The sequence below is a fragment of the Eriocheir sinensis genome, chromosome 37, assembly GCF_024679095.1.
Source record: "Eriocheir sinensis breed Jianghai 21 chromosome 37, ASM2467909v1, whole genome shotgun sequence".
Taxonomy (NCBI): domain Eukaryota; kingdom Metazoa; phylum Arthropoda; class Malacostraca; order Decapoda; family Varunidae; genus Eriocheir; species Eriocheir sinensis.
The window spans coordinates 15,311,441-15,332,825 of record NC_066545.1 but is presented as its reverse complement, the minus strand read 5'-3'; the positions used below and the strand labels follow the sequence as shown (position 1 = coordinate 15,332,825).

The 21,385-nt window shown below is 44.3% G+C and overlaps 2 protein-coding genes across 5 annotated transcripts in view; both read left to right on the top strand.

Annotated features, from left to right (window-relative positions):
- Window positions 1-10,179, top strand: part of LOC127008363 (SH2 domain-containing protein 4B-like) — a 53,542-nt gene extending 43,363 nt beyond the window's left edge. Inside the window, exons 2-9 of one of the 2 annotated variants that reach the window (XM_050880358.1) lie at window positions 1-22; window positions 2,243-2,339; window positions 3,143-3,823; window positions 4,195-4,426; window positions 5,383-5,614; window positions 7,174-7,397; window positions 7,947-8,144; window positions 8,726-10,179. The exon at window positions 1-22 is cut by the window's left edge and continues 129 nt beyond it. In XM_050880358.1, the coding sequence (XP_050736315.1) occupies window positions 1-22; window positions 2,243-2,339; window positions 3,143-3,823; window positions 4,195-4,426; window positions 5,383-5,614; window positions 7,174-7,397; window positions 7,947-8,144; window positions 8,726-8,865 (1,826 nt within the window). In that variant the 3' untranslated portion in view covers window positions 8,866-10,179. The remainder of the gene's footprint in view (window positions 23-2,242; window positions 2,340-3,142; window positions 3,824-4,194; window positions 4,427-5,382; window positions 5,615-7,173; window positions 7,398-7,946; window positions 8,145-8,725) is intronic. The other variant, XM_050880356.1, reaches the window with a different exon arrangement.
- Window positions 10,180-13,014: 2,835 nt separating this feature from the next.
- LOC127008364 (IST1 homolog) lies at window positions 13,015-19,793 on the top strand. 3 transcript variants are annotated; one of them, XM_050880360.1, is made up of 9 exons: window positions 13,017-13,283; window positions 13,954-14,078; window positions 14,615-14,747; window positions 14,867-15,010; window positions 15,310-15,495; window positions 16,384-17,157; window positions 17,457-17,618; window positions 18,484-18,740; window positions 19,134-19,281. In XM_050880360.1, exons 1-8 carry the CDS (start codon window positions 13,140-13,142, stop codon window positions 18,691-18,693), a joined length of 1,878 nt encoding a protein of 625 aa, XP_050736317.1. In that variant the 5' UTR covers window positions 13,017-13,139; the 3' UTR covers window positions 18,694-18,740; window positions 19,134-19,281. The 3 variants fall into 3 exon arrangements, with proteins under 3 accessions (XP_050736318.1, XP_050736317.1, XP_050736316.1); XM_050880359.1 differs by having other exon boundaries at window positions 13,019-13,283; window positions 18,484-18,684; window positions 19,134-19,793; XM_050880361.1 differs by lacking the exon at window positions 18,484-18,740 and having other exon boundaries at window positions 13,015-13,283; window positions 19,134-19,793.
- The last annotated feature ends 1,592 nt before the right edge of the window (window positions 19,794-21,385 follow it).

Below are 21,385 nucleotides of genomic sequence, written 5' to 3'. Positions count from 1 at the left end.
ACCTCGAAGCCGACATGCTCAAGTAAGTGGTGGCGGTGGACTGAGATGGGATAGATAGATAGATAGATAGAAAGACGAGTTAGTGGCATTGGACTGAGATGGGTAAGATAGATAGATAGATAGATAGATAGAAAGACAAGTTAGTGGCAATGGACTGAGATGGGATAAATAGATAGATAGATAGATAGAAAGACAAGTTAGTGGCAATGGACTGAGATGGGATAAATAGATAGATAGATAGATAGATAGAAAGACAAGTTAGTGGCAATGGACTGAGATGGGATAGATAGATAGATAGATAGATAGATAGATAGATAGACAGAAAGACAAGTTAGTGGCATTGGACTGAGATGGGATAAATAGATAGATAGATAGATAGATAGAAAGACAAGTTAGTGGCAATGGACTGAGATGGGATAAATAGATAGATAGATAGATAGAAAGACAAGTTAGTGGCAATGGACTGAGATGGGATAAATAGATAGATAGATAGATAGATAGAAAGACAAGTTAGTGGCAATGGACTGAGATGGGATAGATAGATAGATAGATAGATAGATAGATAGACAGAAAGACAAGTTAGTGGCATTGGACTGAGATGGGATAAATAGATAGATAGATAGATAGAAAGATTGACAAATTAGTGGCAGTGAACTGAGATGGGATAGATAGATAGATAGATAGATTGAAAGATAGACAAGTTAGTGACGATGGAATGAGATGGGATAGATAGATAGATAGACAGATATAGAGAGAGTTAAAATCCTTCTCTTTTCATGTATATTTTCAGTCTTATATTTGTTACTCTTTCTATTGCTTGCATTTATATATATATTTTTTATCTACCTCTCGTCCCTGTCTTTCTCTCCCCTTTCCTCCTCTCTTCCTCTCTCGTTCCCTTTCCTTCTGCCTTCCTCTTCTCTTCCTCTTCCCTCTCCTCTTCCTTCCTCCTCCTCCTCTCCCTCCATCCTCTTTCCCTTCCTCTCCTCCCTCTTATTTCTTCCTCTTCTCCTCTTCTTCCATTCCCTCCCTCTTCCCTCTTCCTCTTCTCTCCCTTCCTCTCCCTCTGTTATTTCTTCCTCCTTCTCCCTCTCCCTCAGTCATTTCTTCATTCTCTTCTCTCCCTCTCCTCCCTCTATCATTTTTTTCTCCTCTTCTCCCTTCCCTCCCTCTTCCTCCTCTTCTCTCTCCCTCGCCCTCTGTTTCCTCCTGCGCCTCTTGCAAACCACCACCGCCTTGCACTGTAAACAAACTCAGCATCCACTGTTTACCTCTTCTCAACTCGGCACTTCCTTACTTGCTTACATAGATTTACATAGACCACACGGACCCTCTATATACTTCTCTCTGTCTGTCTCTATCTCTTTCTTGGTTTCATTTATTTTATTTTCACTTTTTCAGTATTTTTTTTTCCGCTGGGATCAATTAACAAAAGAATATTATTGTTTCGTTTTTATGTTTACGCGATCTCTTAATTACTCTTCTTTTTTTTCTGCTAGCTCTGATTATAGAAGAATTATTAAGTCATGGCGAATTGCTTGAAATAATATTCTTTCTTTTATTCTTTTCTCCACAATTCCTTCTTCTCCTTCCCTCATCTTTCTCCTTTTTTTTTCTCATCTTCTTCCTCCCCATTTCCTTTTTCTCCTTGCATCATTCTCTCTGTCTCTCTCTCCTTTCTTCTTCTTTCCCTCTTCTACCTTCTTCTTCTTCCCCCTCCTTCATCGTCTCCTTTTCCTTTTCCTTCTTGCATCACCATCTCCATCCCTCCCTCGTTTCTTCCTTCACCTTCCCTCGTCTTTCACCCTTCCTGTTTCGTCCTTCATTTCTTTGTCTCATCTCCCTGCCTTACATAGTTAGTGCAGAGACGATAGCTTGTTTTAAGAGTAGACTGGATAGCTACATGGACGAGGATGACAGGTGAGTGCAGGGACGATAGCTTGTTTTAAGAGTAGACTGGATAGCTACATGGACGAGGATGATAGGTGGCAGTGTAGTGCATCGACTAAGCCGGTCCAATGAGAGTCGAAGCTAAATTCAGAAAGGCTATAAAAGGATTCTGATGAGTGAGGTGTGGGTGCAGTAAGGTGACAGGGTACTGGAGCATACACCTGCACTGAAGGTAAACGAGGATCAAGCCTCCACCTGTAACCCCTGAAACTACATCTATGTATGCCACTTGGCCACTTGCAGTTTCCATGTGTTCTTATGTTCTTCTCCTCCCTGTGTCTCCTTTCGTCAGGCGCGCGGCCGAGGAGGAGCTGGACAAGTTGGTGAGGTTGAGTCGCTCCACGGTGGAAGCCATGGAGGAGGAGGCCACAAGGACCTCCACTAGCAAGGTGAGAGAGAGAGAGAGAGAAGAGAAGAGAGAAGGGAAGGGATAGGATAGCAGGGACAGACAAACTAATAAAAAAAAAAAAGCAACTATCAAACTATATTCCATTTTTGGGGCGTTAGCAACAGAAGAACCACTCACTTATACAGTTCACAAGGCTGCTCACTCTGGTGCTGGCCTGTCCGTCTGTCTGTCTGTCTCTCCCCATGATTGGCAGCTTCATTATGGAAGAGATAAAAAGAGGAAAAAATAAAGGAAACGCATCATCTGTGTGGTTGACTCCGTGTGTGTGTGTGTGTGTGTGTGTGTGTGTGTGTGTTTCATGTTTTTGTTGAAGTCTTAGGAGCCATTGTAAGGTCACTCTGAATGTAAATTAGATGCCAAACAACGCCTTATATATACCTGGATTTTTTTGTGCATGTGTTCTTGGCGTTGTTTTGGTATAAACTTCAACGCCAAACACCTCATCGGCATTTTTTCATACACTAGTCCTTCCCTTTTTATTCCTTAGGGAGTGTAATATCTTCTTCCTCTTATATTTCTTCCTCCTCTTCTCCCTCTCCGTCCCCTCCTCCCTCTGTCTCTCTCTACTCTTCCTTGGGTATAAAATTATCATAATCCTCTCTTCCTCTGTCCTTCCCTCTTCTACTCCTTGCCTCAGTCATTCCCTCTCCTCTGCCATTCCCCTTTCTTATCTTTTCCATTTCTTCTTCCTCTTCTCCCTCTCCCTTCCCAAGAAGTTGCAGCGCGAAGATGAACGCTCCAATAATCAATCAATCAATCCTTTAACGTTGTCCGCGCCGGCAGGTTCGGGACCCAGCGAGGGAGGCTGTGGTGAGGTCGCTGCAGGAGGCCACAGTGGAGATGGAGGGGCAAATACAGGCTTTAGAGGAGGCCGAGGCATACCAACGCAAGCTCTCCAACTCCTCCTCCTCCTCCTCCAGTGGTGCCTCATCTCCCTCATCCCCCTCCCCATCCTCCTCCTCCTCCACATCGTCATCTTCTTCAGGGATTGGGAGCATTGGAACCCCTCGCCAGGCCCTATCCTCCTCGCCCTCCACATCGTCACTCTCGTCTCTCTCCTCCTTCACCTCGTCACAGCCTCCCTCGCCTCCAGCCTTCACCATATCAACGTACGGCTCCCCCCCTCACTCCACCGCAAGAAGACCAGGTGGAGGAAGTGGAGCCTCAATGTGGGAGGCAGTTAATAAAGCCTCGCATCCACCCTCCTCCACCTCCTCCACTTCGTCTGTGTTGTCCCCGGCAAATTTTAGCAGTGTCGTCAAGCCACCGATTCTGACCCCCAAACCTACAGCGGTCTCCCCTCCACAGCCCCTCCGAGCCTCCCAGCCGTCTGTCTCTCCCCCGTCTTCCCTCTCCTCCACTACCTCCACTTTCTCCTCCTCTTCCTCTACCTCCTCATCCTCTGCACTCCCTACATCATCAGTGGTAGAAACGTCACTTGCCTCTCCGTCAGCATCCTCTGTGGTGAGTGAGGGAATGTTTTGTTTGTTTACCCTGTTTGCCTTTGTTTTGTGTGTTTACCGGAGTGAATAACGGAATGAGACTTGTTTACTCGCTTGTTTAATCTGTTGGTGAATGTGATTCTTAAAAATGCCCCCCAAAAAAAGACCACAGAGTATGTAGGCCTAAGCATAGAAAAGAAAACAAGGGAAATTAAAATAGAAGAGCAAAAAAAATGGTTGCATGTATCTCATCTCACGTCATTTATCTCTCTTCAGGTTTCATATATCTCATCTCATGTCAATTATCTTTCTTCAGGTTGCATATATTATCTCATCTCATCCATCTGTCTTCAGGTTGCTCATGTCATCTCCTCTCATCTGTCCGTCCCTCAGGTTGGCGTGGCTGCCCAGATCCGCCGATTCGAGCAACTCTCCGAGGGGTCGCTGGAGGCACTGAAGACCGCCACCCTGGAACGCGCCAAGAAGCGAAGGGAGCGTGAGATCTTCGAGCACCTCAGAAGCCAGGTGGAAGCAGCCCGGCAGCAGGCAGCGTCAGTAGACCTCGAGGCCGCCAGCAGACAGCAGCAGGCGGCGGAGAAGGACGACATAGCGTGGCAGGAACAAGGTGAGGGAAACAGACAGCGATTAAGGGGAAGGTTAACCATATATCAGACGAGGAGAGAGTTAGGTCACTGAGAGGCTAGCAAAGGGGTTAGGAGGACAGTGAATATAGGAACAAGGTGAGGGGAGCAGACAGCGATTTAGGGGACAGTTAACCATATAGCAGAGAATGAGAGAGTTATAACATCACTGAGAGCATAACATACGAGGCAATAGAAGTACATTGAATACATGAACAAGACAACAGGAACAGATACATATTAAGGGAAGGAAAACCATATAGTATTAGACAAGAAGAGAGTTATAAGATCACTGAGACCATAACAAAGGAAGCAATAGAAGGACACTGAATATATGAACTGTCAAACCAAGTGAAAGGAAAGAGAGAGAAGGCAGAGATAGCCATTGAGAGTAAGGTAAAATATATATATCAGAGGGAAACACGGGAGATTGAAGACCACTGAAAGCTTAGCAAAGGGGAAGTTAGGACATTATATATTTGAATAGTCAGAGCAAGTTAGAGAGAGAGGGAAAAAGAGAGAGACGAACAGATAGAGATGGATAGCTAAGTGGAATATTTGAGCGAGACAAGAAAGATGAGCTAGTGAGAGAGAGTGAAAGAGAAAGAGAGAGAGAGGGAACCATAGAGTAACAGCCAGTGCCACATCTGAGAGAGAGGGAAAGAGAGATAGAGATAGAGATGGGTAGCAAGGTGGAATATTTGAGCGAGACAAGAAAGATGAGCTAGAGAGAGACAGGGTGAAAGAGAAAGAGAGAGAGAGAGAGAACCATAGAGTAACAGCCAGCGCCACATCTGAGAGAGAGGGAACAAGAGATAGAGATAGAGATGGGTAGCAAGGTGGAGTATTTGAGCGAGACAAGAAAGATGAGCTAATGAGAGAATGTGAAAGAGAAAGAGAGAGAGAACCACAGAGTAACGGTCAGTGCCACATTTTCCAGAGCGCAAGGCTAAGGAGGCCGAGCGTAGGATAAGAGAAATCGCTCGTCGGGCACGCGAGGAGCACCGCCGCGCCACGCAGAACACACCGCCCTCCTCCCCTCCTGCCTCCGCCCTCAACTACAACCTCAACGGCCTCACGCGCTTCACCAACGGCATCAACAGAGCCACCCACGCCCCCTCCACACCTCCTGGCGGCGATATCAATGGGAATGTCAACAGTGTGGCCGATGAGTAGGTGTTGAGTGTGACCTCCTCCTCCTCCTCCTCCTCCCCCTTTCCCCTCCTCCTCCTCCTGCCTCCTAATATCCTTCCTCGTCCTCTGCTTCCGGTTTTTCTCCTTCTTCTCCTCTGGGTTCAATTTCGTGTTCGTGTCACAGTCTGCAAGGAACGGGATTCTTACTAATGATTGTCTTTTAATATTCTGTGTCGCATGATGTGAAGTTAACCTTTTGTGAGTGTATATATGTACGTACTTACTGTTTTTTTTTCTGTGCATTTTGCTTGTCTGTGTTTTAATTAGTGTTTTAGGGATTTTTGCTTGATTTCTTTGGTTGAAAATAAACTTTCATTAAACACCTATTATTTCATCTTATTTTCTCCCTAAAGGAATTGTCTCTCAAATAAATGTCTTACTCTCTGCTGCTTGTTTGTTTTCCTGGCGAGGACTGTTGTGTCAATCTTCGCCACTTGGATGATAAGCCACTTGGGCGACTCCGGTGTTTATTTTGTGACTCACCGGATGATTGGCGGATCAGGGCTGTGCATGACTCCACGTGTGTCTCTGGTTCTTCTGCTGCCTCCTGGTGTCTTCCGAGGGTATAATTGGTAACGTTTAGTCATCCTTCCTCAGCCATGTCCCTTGCATCCAGTTATTTTGACAACTAACATGAAGCTTCTACTAAACCTTCCATTCCCCTTTACACTCCATGAACCCTTAACCCAGTAGCAGCGACGGATCAAATTTGTGGCTTTACCGTGTAGCAGCGACGGGCCAAAGTTGTGGCTTTACCGTGTAGCAGCGACGGGCCAAATTTGTGGCTTTACCGTGTAGCAGCAACGGGCCAAATTTGTGCCATGATTTAAACCCCACAAAATAGATGATACATAAAGTGATCACAAATGCATTGATATATATTATGAAATGGTTTGTTTAAGCATGATTTTTTCTCATTTTTCTCGCTTAGAGGGACCATTAATAAACATGATCCCCGCTGCTGCCTGGTTAAAGCATATTATTCTCTTTTATCTGAGTCTTCAATAATGTAACTTAATATGAGTTTCAGAACGTGAATTTCTGCTACAATCTTGTTCATGCCTGCTATCTGATAAGGCATAATAAAAGGGATAGAGGGTGATAAAGAGTGCATGATGAGGAGACTTGTTTGTCCTCAGTATGTCTCCCTAACCATATCTTGGAGGTGGGAAATTCAGGTTATTCTCAAAACTGAAAATTACGTTGGACTCCCCATCTATTTCTTGTTTTCATTTTTTGTGTTTTTAGTGATAGTTTTGTATTCGCAGTTTGGCTCATGAGTTCCTAGTACCAACATTGCCAGATTGCCGTACTCAGCCTTCAATGTTTGCTGATTTCCGACCCAAAAACTGCCTCCTCAACCTCAATAACTGCCTTCATATATAGTTATCGTTAAAATGGTTTATTATTGATATTTTTTTGGCAATAGCTATGGCTCGGAAACTGGTAAACACGAGGCTCTGAGTACGACAATCTGGCAACAGTGATTCCTACCGGTATACCTGACAAAAAGTGTAAGTAAAGCCTTCTATCCCAGCATCAGCAACAACAATGACAGCATGAGTCTGAAGAAGTACAGCAGCAGCAGCAGTCGCAGCAGCCTGGGCAGCCCGGGGATCGACGGCTTATGTTTCCGGCAGAGGTTGAGGCCGCCCAAGCCGCCATCCCGCGCCGCCATCATCACGTGGTTCAGGGACGAGGAACTGTTGCGGGGTGCTGGCCTTGACCCGTCCTGCTCTCACATTGCCCCGTGGTTCCATGGTAAGCACATGTACGGTTGATAAACAGCCTTCCCTGTCTACAGCTTCAACTCTTTTAACCCGTCCGCTGTGATTGGCATGGATTTGTTTTTCACTAGTAGCCTGGTAACGTAAACTCCTAGGTCTTTCTCTGCCTCTGTGGTGGATAGTGGAGTGTTTCCCATGTGGTACTGGTATCCCAAGGTGTATGACGACATTTTTCTTCATTGAATTGTAGCAGCCACTTTTTGTTCCACTTTTGTAGCTTGGTGACATCTTCTTGTAGGAAATCCAGTCCAGGGGTTAAGAGGGGAGTACTCTCAAGACACCTCTCCCTCCAAAACTGACTCTCCTGGCCACTCAATTTTATTTACTACTTCAAGAGCAATGCTTAGCAGACTTGTTCTTTTTTGTTTAATTGCCGGAACAACAGTTTACTCTACCACTGAGCAGCAACTTGGTGGGGGGAGAAAACTGACAAAGAGAATGCTGAATCTGAATCCCAACTTCATGTGGAGGAAAGCTGTTTAGATTAGAGGAAGCATTGACTAACCCACACACTCTGCCACAGGAATCATCAGCCGGACAGAGGCAGAGGAAGTGTTGTCGGAGGTGGGGATCGGCTGTTTCTTGGTACGGGTGAGCGAGCGCATCTGGGGGTATGCCATCTCCTACCGCGCCCCCGACCGATGCCGCCACTACCTCATCGACGTCACGGGCGGCAAGTACACCTTCTTTGGCTCCCATCAGGCGTCACATGACTCGCTGGGTAAGTGGATTAAGCTTTTAGTTCCCCTCTTCTTCCTCATCATCAAAACAAATTATGATACAGAAAAAGTTTGCCTTCCTATCAGTGTCTGCTTTCATTCCGTCTCAGATTCTCATATTTGACTCCATATATCTTGTCCTCTCCTATTATTTTTTTTACAGCAAAGGAGACAGATCAAAGGCTTAAAAAAAAAAAAGAAAACAATAATGAAAAAAAAAGCCCGCTACTTACTGCCCCTAAAAAGATTGGAGAGGAGTGGCCGAAAGAGAAGTCAATTTCGGGAGGTGTCCTGATACCTATGGCAGCCTATCCTTACAAACCTATCCTCTATCCATCTCTCTGCATGTCTGTCTATCCATCTCTGCCTATCTCTATGCCTCTCTATCTATCTATGCATCTCTATCCATCTTTGTCTAACTTTTTTATTTATTTATTTATTTATTTTTTTTTTTACGTCTGCGCCTATTGCACCAGTAGGCTTGCTTGAGGGGCCTGGATGGTAGTCGGCCCCCGCCCGTCATGGCGCAGGCAAGTGTTTATAGTGGCGCCATCCCTCTCATGTTGCCTCTCTCCCCCCACAGGTGACCTCATTGAGCACCACAAGAGGGAGGCGATCACAATCAGCGGGGGAGAGCTGCTCACCCGCCCCTGTGGCCAGATGCACCCCAGGAACCCAGACTACAGAGAGCTCTTCCTCGGCACACCCTACCTGCCAGCCTAGCCCGTCCCTGCCCTGTCCTGTCTGCCTCGCCCAGGGATGCCACGTTATCGTACTCAGAGCCTCGTATTTACCGGTTTCTGACGCCTAACTATTGCCAAGAAGCACCAATTATTAACCATTTTTACAATAACTATATAAGAAGGCAGTTATTGGGGTTGAGGAGACAGTTTTGGGGGTCGTAAGTTGGTAAATACGAGGCTGAGTACGACAATCTGGCAACGTTGGCCTCGCCCCACTCCAGAGGAATAACAAGAGTAGCCATATTCCATAGGTACAGATTAATATTACCCGTGTTGAGAGTATATATATATAGAGTAACTCATTCACCTTCCTTTACGTGTGTTCTAGGATCTTACTCGTCATCATCATTAGTCATTCTCGTCACTATCACCTCCATTGTCACTGTTGCCATCATCGTCATCTGTATATTAAGCAGTTTCAAGATCCAGGCTCGAGAGAGAAATGGATATGTTGTGCAGAGCTGATGTGATTCTCCTGCCGAGTTAAAATGGACTGTCCACAACGAACACTTCTATTAACCCCTTGGCTGCGGATTTCCTAGCAGAAAACCTCACCAAGCAACAGAAATGGAACAAAAAGTGGCTGCTACAATTCAATGAAGAAAAATGTAAAGTCATGCATCTTGGGCGGGGATATCCAGCACACCAATACCACATGGGAAACACTCCATTATCCACTGCAGAGGAAGAGAAAGACCTGGGACTATATGTTACCAGGCTACCAGTGAAGGCCAAATCCGTGCCAATCGCAGTGGACGGGTTAAAGCTCATCCTGCAGTCATTTATATCTTTGCCATGGTCTTTGTTGGTCCATTGAAAGAATATATGTAGAGTAACTCATATCCTTTCCTTTTTATGTGTCTCCAATGCAAGGCTCTCGGCATCTCGAGTGAAAGAAAACAAAAACAACCGATATTCTCAACTCCTTTATTCTTTCCATCATTTTTAACCCGGTAGCTGTGGGGTCATATTTCTTAAAGGCCCCTCTAAGCGAATTAATGAGAAAAAATCATCACTCACACAAACCATTTCATAATATATATCAATGCATTTGTGATCAGTTTATGCATCATCTATTTTGGGGGGTTTATATCATGGCAAAAAGTTGGCCCATCGCTGGTACACGGTAAAGCCACAAATTTGGCCCGTCGCTGGTACACTGTAAAGCCACAAATTTGGCCCATTACTGGTACACGGTAAAGCCACAAATTTGGCCCATTGCTGGTACACGGTAAAGCCACAAATTTGGCCCATTACTGGTACACGGTAAAGCCACAAATTTGGCCCATTGCTGGTACACGGTAAAGCCACAAATTTGGCCCATTACTGGTACACGGTAAAGCCACAAATTTGACCCATTACTGGTACACGGTAAAGCCACAAATTTGGCTACACTGTAAAGCCACAAATTTGGCCGTCGCTGGTACAAATTTATTGTCTGGTACACTGTAAAGCCACAAATTTGGCCCGTCGCTGGTACACTGTAAAGCCACAAATTTGGCCCGTCGCTGGTACACTGTAAAGCCACAAATTTGGCCCGTCGCTGGTACACTGTAAAGCCACAAATTTGGCCCATCGTTGCTACCGGGTTAAAAGTACGCCGGGCTGCCAGCATCACACGCCTGGTAGGAAATAGCAAAGCACTGCATTCTGTGTGTCCTGTATGTTAGGACGTGTTCATCACCATCATACTGTTCTGCTTTTAGTGCTCACGTTATACAGAAAGTAACTCATGTTTTCTGTCATCTGAATGAGTATATTATAGTCATAGCATAAGAAACATTTGGGTAGTGATTTATGATTCCTTAAACATTCAAATCTGTCCACAAAATTGGTGTTATGTATTTTTTTATTCCCAGTTTTTATATTAGTTATAAATTGCTCATGGCCTGTCAATGTCAAACTCCTCATTCCTACACTGATATTATCATTTCTTTTTAGGAAAATAGCCAAGCACTACCCAGTGTGGTGTAGAAACACATAGTTATGTATATTGTATAGACAGATTCTTTTTATACATAGTTAAGCTTAATCAGTGTGTATATAGTATAACCACATAGTTGTAAAATGTATAATAGTTCATATCAGTATCCTAAACATATGTAGTTAGTATCAAAAGTCTGTTTAGCTGCATATTGAAGTTACAAAAACATTAGGGTAAGTTTCCATATATGTATATTGAGTGGTGTCTCTGTGGGACTAACTGTATATAGGCTACTACATGAGTAATAAAGTGTTTATACTGAAAGACTTAATACTGAGAACCTTCCACCGTATACAGTTAACTTGTGACTTTATACTGAGAACCTTCCACCATGTATACAGTTAACTTGTGACTTTATACTGAGAACCTTCCACCATGTATACAGTTAACTTGTGACTTTATACTGAGAACCTTCCACCATGTATACAGTTAACTTGTGACTTTATACTGAGAACCTTCCACCATGTATACAGTTAACTTGTGACTTTCTACTGAGAACCTTCCACCATGTATACAGTTAGTTAATTTATGACTTTATACTGAGAACCTTCCACCATGTCATACAGTTATAGAGAAGGGCATAAGAAGCTGGAAGATGGTGTCATGGTTAGCCAAAGGAAACTGCTCCTCCGCAGATACAAATTCCTGATATATTATTTTAACCATCAGATATATTACCGAGACACGGGAAGCTTCATCCTCATATATTTTCTCAAACACGGAAATACATTCAAGACAGACACTTAGAAGGCGCCATTGCAAATTTCAAAAAGCCTTAGGCAATGGTAAATCCCTACTCGATGTTCCAATAAAAAATACCCCCCCCGCCCCCTTCTCCCTCAACCCCCTTCCCACACTCCACTCTACTCTATTTAGGAGCAGTAAGTAACGGGCTGTTTTTTCATTATTTTCTTCTTTTTTTACGCCCTTGCACCGTCTCCTCTGCTGTAAAAAAATAATAATAATAAAAAACGGCACGCCAGATGGACAGGTGACAGGTGCTCCACGTGAGTCTCAGGTGAGCGCTAATACATATTTTCCTTTCTCGTAAGTGGCATATACTTCCCCGACATTCAGGATCGAGCCCTTGCTGGGATATGGATTATTATTTCCCTCCCATCCAGTACAACAGCTATAGACTCCATCCTCCATTGCCTGCCTTGGATGTGGGGGTTGAGGAAGAGGTTGTGGGGTTGAGGAGGTTGTGAGGGTTGAGGTTGTGGGGTTGGTATGAAGGTTGTGGGGATTGAGGAGGTTGTGAGGGTTGAGGTTGTGGGGTTGGTATGAAGGTTGTGGGGATTGAGGAGGTTGTGGGGTTGGTAAGAAGGTTGTGGGGGTTGAGGAGGTTGTGAGGGTTGAGGTTGTGGGGTTAGTAAGAAGGTTGTGGGGTTGGTAAGAAGGTTGTGAGGGTTGAGGAGGTTGTGAGGGTTGAGGGTGTGGGGTTGGTAAGAAGGTTGTGGGGGTTGAGGAGGTTGTGAGGATTGAGGTTGTGGGGTTGGTAAGAAGGTTGAGGGGGTTGAGGAGGTTGTGAGGGTTGAGGAGGTTGTGAGGGTTGAGGTTGTGGGTTTGTAGGAAGGTTGAGGGGTTTGAGAGGAGGTTGTTTGCCGAGATTAAGAAGGTCGTCATTCTTTTGGAGGAAACATGGAAAACATAGAAATGCAGGCAACAGAAAGGAGGAGCTGTGCATTCTATAGCCGCACCAAAATATATATGGGCGACATGCTGTTGACATATATTAGGTGCATATGGTACGCTATCAGACATTTATATTATACATGCATTACATTACAGTGCCTTTAGATTTAATTATATTTTGTACGGGCATGGTGCATCGAACAGTGTGCAGCTTAAGTATGTACTGGCAAGCTCAGAATTAATCCTCAGCTGCTGGTCCGGGAAAATCACATCAGTTCAGGGTGGATTAAGTGACGTGAAATATAGAAGTGTTGAGAAGGAGGACTTAAGATCGCAATACAAAGACAGGTCAAAATACGAAGAAGGAGGAATAAGGGAGGGAGGCGAACCAGGTAAAATAACACGAAACATATAAAGAAGACGAAAATATAGTCCAACATACCCCCCAAAAAATCAAATAAGCCCATAAACCCAAAGAGAAGAGGAACAGTACGAAGGTCGGGACGGTCCGTGGTGGTGAGTCATACCTGAGGAGGATCACGAGAAGGTGTGTCACGGCCGCCCCTCCGCTGCCCTGTCACCTCCCTGCGTCACTTAGTTATCTCCTGCCCGGCCTCCAGCACACACCACCAGCCATGTTCTCCTCGGGGCCCAACTACACCAAGCTGAAGACCAACCTGCGCCTCAGCATCAACAGACTCAAGTTGCTGGAGAAGAAAAAGACGGAGCTGGCGCAGAAGGCGAGGAAGGAGATCGCTGATTACCTGTCCACGGGCAAGGTGTGTAGGGGGGGGCAGGTGTTACTATGGGTGTGTTACTTACTTGTGGATACTTACTTATGAATACTTACTTTGGGATACTAGTCTTACTTATGAATACTTACTTATGAATACTTACTTTGGGATACTAGTCTTACTTATGAATACTTACTTAGGGATACTTACTTATGAATACTTACTTAGGGATACTAGTCTCTTACTTATGAATACTTACTTAGGGATGCTTACTTATGAATACTTACTTAGGGATACTTATGAATACTTACTTATCGATACTTATGAATTTTTACTTATGAATACTTACTCATGGATACTTACTTATGAATACTTACTTATCGATACTTATGATTTTTTACTTATCGATACTTACTCATGGCTACTTACTTATGAATACTTACTTATCAATACTTATGATTTTTTACTTATCAATACTTACTCATGGATACTTACTTATGAATACCTATTGATACTTATGAATTTTTACTTATCGATGCTTACTTTTGTCTTTTTTACAATAATGAGCATGAGATTTCCTGTTGGCTAATATGGAAGTAAAGGTAGACATCTTGCATAAGCTTGATACTGACATTGTGTTTTATTTCTCTTAATGTTGTTCAGCAACTAGTAAAGCCAAGATGAGGTAAAATTGGGAGGACTTGTTTCCCCACAGACTGAGCGTGCTAAGATCCGGGTGGAGCACATCATCCGGGAAGACTACCTGGTGGAGGCCATGGAGGTGACGGAGATGTACTGTGACCTCCTCCTGGCACGCTATGGCCTCATACAACAGATGAAGTGAGTGTTTGCGGTCTTCTCCATCCACAGCGGAGTTTATTTTGCACTTTCCTCCCTCAACATTTTCCTTGTCTCTGTCCAGTGTTAGTGTACTCCATACTGCCCTGACTTACATAATTTCTGAGTTGCCACTGTTTTATATGTGTCACTGAGTGAAACAAAATTTATTAGTTATTAATTTTCACATTATTTTTATTATTTTCCATGTCTTTGTCCAGTGTTAGTGGACTGCCCTGACCTACATAATTTCTGAGTTGCCACTGTTTCATATGTACCACTGGGTGAAACAAAACTTATAATTATTTTATTTATTTGTTTTTTTATTATTATTATTAGTTGGTTGTCTATCTTTAATCAGTTTGTAGATATGAGTGCTTGTCCTACATGAAGTTGCTCTCAAACAATAAATGACACAATAGCCACCTGAGAAATCGTGTACGAATATTGTGTACAGCTACAATCAGGGAGAAACATCCGAAGGTACAGCATGTAACAGCCAGTCAGAAAATCACGTACATTGTCGTGTCTTCTGGCAGGGACTTGGACGAGGGCATGGCCGAGGCAGTCTCATCCCTTATCTGGGCCGCACCAAGACTCCAGACTGACGTGGCGGAGCTCAAGATCATCGCAGACCAACTCACACTCAAGTTCGGGAAACCTTACGGCCAGGTGGGTGTGGAGGAGCTTAGCATGAGTTTGTTTGACTTGATGATAAGGTAGTATAATAAGAAGAGAGGCTGTGGAGACTCAATCAATCAGTCAGTCAACCAGGCATCTCCGCATCACAGGCGTGTCGAGAGCAGCAGGTCACCACCATCAGCGAGCGCCTCATTCACAAGCTGAGTGTGCAGGCACCTCCGAAGGTACTGGTGGAGAAGTACCTGGTGGAGATTGCCAAGAACTACAATGTGGAGTATGAGCCTGACCCACAGGTAAGAGCCCCTCCACACCCCACACCCCTGCTAGGTGATAGTGGTACACCTGTCTGTCACTTTTCTTTTTATCTTTTCCTCTTTTTTTTATTTCTGAAGATTATACGTTTAATACATGTTTAGTTTCAACCTCGGACATTCTTTAAACAACATTTCTTAAACACCCTTCTCTCGTCCTCATTGCAACAGTATTTATTTTAATTTTTTAAGGTTATTTTGTTGATGGATGTGTGATTTCAACCTCCGACATTCTCAAGCGACATTACTCACATGCCCTCCTCTCGTTCTCGTTGCGACAGGTGATGCGAGAGGATGAGTGGGGCAATGATCCCCTCATTAGTCTGGACGAGAAGAACAACCTGGGGAATGGCGGTGCAGGGGGCGGTGGTGGAGGCGGTGGTGGCATGAACATTCCCCCGATGGCAGGCTTCATCGGCTACCCTCCTCAGCCCATGCCCCAGCAGCCCTTTACCTACCCTGGATCGGTAAGGGAGAGTGTGTTGGGATGTGTGTGTGTGTATAATGAGCATGAATATATACTAATGTTTGGCTCATTAAGGAGATGCGCCTTCATGCATGTTGGCCTGGCTTTTATCTGCTTTGCCTGTGATCATGTTATTCTAGTATATTTTTAAGGGAGTCAACTGGTAGAAAAATGAAAATTTGGAAAAAAAAGTTATATGGGTGTGGAAACTTTGGGAACAGTGTGTTGGGATTTATGTGCATGTGTGCCCTGCTTTCTGATTTCTGTTTTGCCTGTGATCTTGATGTTTCAGGTTCCTTTTGAGGGGGCAGCTTTTAGAAAAATGGAGAAGTTGTGAAAAAAGGTTATGCAGGTGTGGTGAGATGGGGATGGCAATTGTCTGGATGTCTCATGCAATATAAATTTAGGAGATACAGTCAAGGAGTGGGTCCTGCTGTGCTGCTGCTTACCTTGATTCATTACTACTCAGCTGGGCATGAGAGCAGGGTTTATCTATAGCATTATCATCTTAAATGTATTGCTCTCAGAACTGAAACCAGTGACAGAGTAAGGATCAAGGCATGGCAGGCTTGATTATTGCTTACTGATTGTAAACCTACTGCATTCTGTTCACAGCTTTCTGGGTTTGTGATTCCTCACTGCTTGTAACTGCACTGCAAATGGCTATTGACTGGTTAATTATTTGAAACAAATTTTTCAGCCTCATGAAAATGAAAAATTATAACTGCACGTAAGTCTCAGAGACCCTTAGTGCTTGGGTACTACTTTGTAATAGTGCATGATAGACTATGCTTAAGTTAGTCATTAAGGTGCAACATAACACTGCCCTGAAACAAGGCAATCACCACCCAGCTGGAGAGTGAGTAATGCTGATGCACTGCCCTGGCAGGTGCTGCATCCTACCCCTATACCTCATGAGGCCCCAGCCTTGCCCAGCAAACATCCACTACCAGAACCACAGCCACCTTTGGGACCTCCTTGGTCTCCTGCATCTCTGTGCCCCTCGCCTCAAGACTCAAGGATACAGGCTGGGCCGGGGGTGCCCTCCATTCTGCTCACCAACCCTCAGTCCCTCACCAACTGTTTTGATGAGTTTAAGGAAGTTGTGGCTCAGCACAACCCAGATGTCATTGTGGTCAGCGAAACCTGGTTCAGCGAGGCACGGCCGGCAGCGCAGCACAACCTGTCTGGCTACAGGCTGTTCCATGATGACAGGGAGGGCCGCGGGGGGGGCGTGGCAGTGTATGCCCGGGAGAGCCTCCAGCCACAGGAGGTGAAGCTCAAGGCGCCTCCTGAGCTGGAGTGTGTGTGGGTGGCAGTGGATGGTGGGGCGGTGGTGTGTGGGCTGTACCATGCGCCGCGGGCCCCCACGGGACCGGCACTCATGGATCAGATCGTCAACTCGGTGGTGGACATTCGCACACGCAACCCTTCAGCTGTGTTTGCTGTGGCTGGGGACTTCAATAACTTGCCTTACGGCCGGCTGTGTGCCTGCCTTGGACTGACCAACTTGGTGCAGGAACCAACTCACCTTAACTCCATCATTGACCTGGTTCTCACTGATGCTCCCAATGCCTTTGAGCGGCCCAGCCTGCTGCCGCCCATTGGCCGCAGCAAACACAGCTGTGTGCTGGTAACCCCAATGCCCATCCAGGAGTGCCAGGTGGTTCCCTCACTCAGTTTAATGTCACTAGTGCATAGGCTTTCTCTTTTTCCACTGAGCTGCTTGATTTGGGTATTGCAGGGTTAGAACAGATAGTCTGGTATGAACACTGAACCAAAGGACTGAAGCAAATGCAGAACCTGTGGAAGTGATGGGAGGATGAATAGGTGTAACAGCCACTGAATACCAAGTTGAACATGAGAACATTTATTCCCTTCTTTAGTTGTTTGTTGATACGTTGATGTTATATTGATGGTGCTGTCATTGGCTGGAACTTCTAACAGTGCAACTTCATGTAGGGCGGTGCAGGAGCCATGGACCTCAACTTGCCCAACGTGCCTGGCCAGCCCATCCACCCACAGCCGGGGATGCCCATGGGAGGCTACAACATCCCCCCGGGTGGCCCTCCACCTGCTGATGCTTCTGCTGATCCCCTCCCTGAGAAAATCAGCAACATGCAGGTTTGTGAGAGTCAGAGTTGACATAGATTTGCACCTAAATATTGTGTTCCCACCATTGACTGCCGAGAAAAAAGTATAATTATTTTTAGATAAAAATTATGAATGGCATGGATGTATGTGATCACTGCAAAGCCGGGGTGGTAGATGGGAGGAGTCTTGGGCCCATATTATCACTCTTCACAGGCTTTGTACATCTATTTAAAAAGGCTGTCACAGAAGTTGTAGGGGTTTCCATGAGTGGTTTCTTGACCCTGGCAGTAGTTTTGGGAGGCTTCTGTGCCATGAACAGGAAAACACTCATGATAACCCAACATATATTTTCCACTGCCTTCAAAAATAGCCCCAACAAGAGCCTGAATTGTTTGATAATACGAGTCTTGGCCTTTTCTCCATCCCATGCACCCAACTATCCACCCACTATGATAGCTTGTGTGGAACTTTTTGCTTGTACTTATTTGGCCACACTGCTTTAATACTACTCACTTTATCAAAATTGCTTCTGAAGCCATTCATTTAAAACTTATGCATCAAGTATTGCACTTTTGTTTGGAATGATGTAATGTTAATTAATGTCAAGCTTCTTTAAAAAAATTGTTGATTGTATCCTCCATCATAACGATTAATAGGGATTTTCTGTGATAGTAGTTAGATGACTTGTTAGAATTGGGTACTCAGTACTCTCTGTCAGTTCTTCACACTAGCTATTGAAGTATATACAACCCCACATTATACATGTTGCCTGAAGTTCAGTGTTTAGATAAAAGCTGCTGTAGTTGTGAGGCCTTTGCAGGACATGAGGGCTCTGCCAAACACACACACTCACACTTTTCTTTCCTTTGTTTTCCCTCACCATAATCTCTTGTAGAATATTACTGGGAGTGGGCAGTGGAGTGACCCCATGGGAACGAAGAACTCCCCACCTCCTGAGTATTCTTCCTTCCTGCCCTCGGGCCACCACGCCACTCCCGTCCCCAACGCTCCGTACCCCAGCATGCCCTACGCTGGGCAGCCATCTGCTCGCCCCCCGTTCCCTCCTGATGTTGGTGCAAAAGGAGACAACCTTAAGGTAGTTTGAAACTGCTGGAAGTGTTGGAAGGACATCCCTCTATTATCCTTATGATGGTAAAGGTCCATCCTCCAAAAGGAAGCATCTTATTTGTCAAGAATACTCAGTAAATCAGTATCCACTTATGCTCTAAATGTTTCCACTTACTTGTGCTTCAATGCTTCCCATGCATGTGTAGGCCATGATGTATGTTTGCTGTACACCCACATTATTATGAGGCATAAGCAATGAAAAGTTTTGTTTCCCAAAATTTGTAATTATATTTATTGACAAAATTAGAGTAGATAATGAAAAATTATATTCTCATAAAAGACTTTATTGTGAGCAATAGTATAATTGAATTTGTCACATTTTTCCTTACAAAAAATATCCAAATATACTGTTCGTAATGAGATCCCCCCCGTGTCCTAGGCACTGACAGCACCTTCTCCCTCTCCCTCCCTGCACAGGACGGGGAGCAGCCCAAGCCGGCCCCTCGCTCAAAGTTTGGGGAAGGTGACGCAGAGTTCACCATGCCTGACCTGCCAAGCGTTCCTGACCTCCCCGGCACTGCCACCCTGCCTGACCCCAGCGACGCCAAGGATGACATTGACTTTGATGACCTAACAAAGAGATTTGAAGACCTCAAAAAGAAGAAGTAAAGGGAAGGCTTCACAGGTGGTGTCTTATAGCTTTAGCTCATTAATATTCTATCTTATATATACTAACACAAACACTCCTGAAGATTGATTTCAGCTGTGTACAGTGGTTGGGAGGCAGGAAATGAATGAAAGGTTGTGTGATTTGCCATTGCTTTGGCCCAACCTCTCTCTTTACTTAGGACTACTTACCTTCTCCAAGTGTATTCCATTGAGGTGAATGGTTTTACAAAGGTGCTTCACACTTACCTGATTACGTTAAGGCGTTACGTCCCAATCTTAAAGAATGACGCCTGAAAACTGTCGATGGGAAAATGATTGGAATGAGTGTGAGTGAAGTCTCTGTATGATGTTGTTACTAGATATCACAAATGTGTTTTCAGAGTATTCTTAGTTCATTAATTGGCTGATCATTTATGCTTGGACATTTTTAATCATTGATAATTTTCTTTTGTCTGCTAATAAGTTAAATTTTTTTGCATTAAACATAATTATTCTTTCAATCCACCATGGTGGATTAAGATAGAGTTAGGGTGTTAGTGATCTCTTATGACAATTACATTTTCAAGTTTTATGTTCTTCCTGTAACATTTTTATGCAAGAGATTACTTCAGGGTTTCAAAGTATATATTGTGTTTGTATTCATTGTTCAGGAACGTCATATAGTTCTGTTTAGTATGCAACCTTGGGTGATGAATTCTAGGTTCACCAAGATGCACAGCAGGACAGCCACAGATAACCTTTGGAAGACTCTCCTTTACCTGTCAATGCAGCAGCTTAGAAACCTGCAGTGTTTAAATACTATGTAATATACTTCATCATTCATACTGCTGGACATCAGCAAGTTATCTTGCAGTAAAAAGCAGATTACTATTTGTCACATTTATTTTGGCAAAATCACAGCAATAATCAACTCTTGCCATCAAATCAAGAATGTAAAGGTGACACAATAGTTTTGGTGAGCAAGCATCTCGTAAGTTATTTTCTGTGGTGAAGATAACTAAAATCATAGTTTCAGTATATGAATAAAAACTTGTTTAAAAATGTTACAATAATCCACTGAAGGCCAACTTCTCAAAAATGTTTGTATGTTGAAGTGAATGTTAGGAAACAATTTAATGTGTGTATTTGACTTGCCAGCCTGTTTAGTTAATTATGTTGATGATTTCATACTCCTGGCATTGCTTTGTGGATTTGTAAGAAAACTACTTTTATTGAAGACACCAACAAGGCTTGCTGTACAGCCTGTGCCTTTCTATACATTGTAAGGTAGATTTTTAATGCATTGCTTCCATACAGCGAGATACTTTTTGTTATTTAAGCCAGACATTCAGAATGTTTTCCATGTCTTAAACTGTTATGGCAACCTGCCACCTACTATCCATATCAGACCCTATGACATACCGTTTTTCGCAAATATCTTTCAAACGAAAACTCGGATCAGCATGGGACTGACACAGATTGCTTCACACACTGCTAATTTTTTGACACTATTGTGCATTGCCATATGCGGTTAATTACGGCATTTACTCTTAACTGTGATGGCAAAACCTACGTGAGCCACTTACACATTCGAACAGGTGAGGCGTGACGTATTTGTGATGTGTATCCACCACCTACCTCCACCCCTGGCTTCCCCTACTCCCGTCCCTCCCTCCTACCCTCCTCCTTCTCCCCCATACCTTGCCCCCCCCCCCCCCCCTCTCTCTCTCTCTGTACATGCGATGTGAAGCTTTGCACACATATGACTTGTCTATAATGGCAGATAACTCAAAAGTATATGCCAAGTATGGTCTGGTGTTTTATGAACACGACCCTGATTCCTGTTCCAGCGTAACTGGATGTTGCTTAAGTGCTGTATGAGGTTTGTTTGGGCAAAATTCATCACAATCGACAAACAGGCCATCCTCGTCATCACTGTTGATGCTGATGCAGACTTCATATAATTTATATTTATCTGCCATTAATTCAAGTCATACGTGTGCATGTATTCATATCTCGTGTACATCGCAAGAGAGAGAGAGAGAGAGAGGGGGGGGGGGGCAGGTATGGGGGAGAAGAAG

Bases quoted from the DNA above. Each gene is read 5' to 3' on its own strand.
- LOC127008364 (XM_050880359.1), top strand. From the start codon at position 13,140: ATGTTCTCCTCGGGGCCCAACTACACCAAGCTGAAGACCAACCTGCGC. The intron at 14,079-14,614 runs GTGAGTGTTTGC...GTCTTCTGGCAG, and splicing joins GGCCTCATACAACAGATGAA to GGACTTGGACGAGGGCATGG. The intron at 17,619-18,483 runs GTTTGTGAGAGT...AATCTCTTGTAG, and splicing joins AGAAAATCAGCAACATGCAG to AATATTACTGGGAGTGGGCA.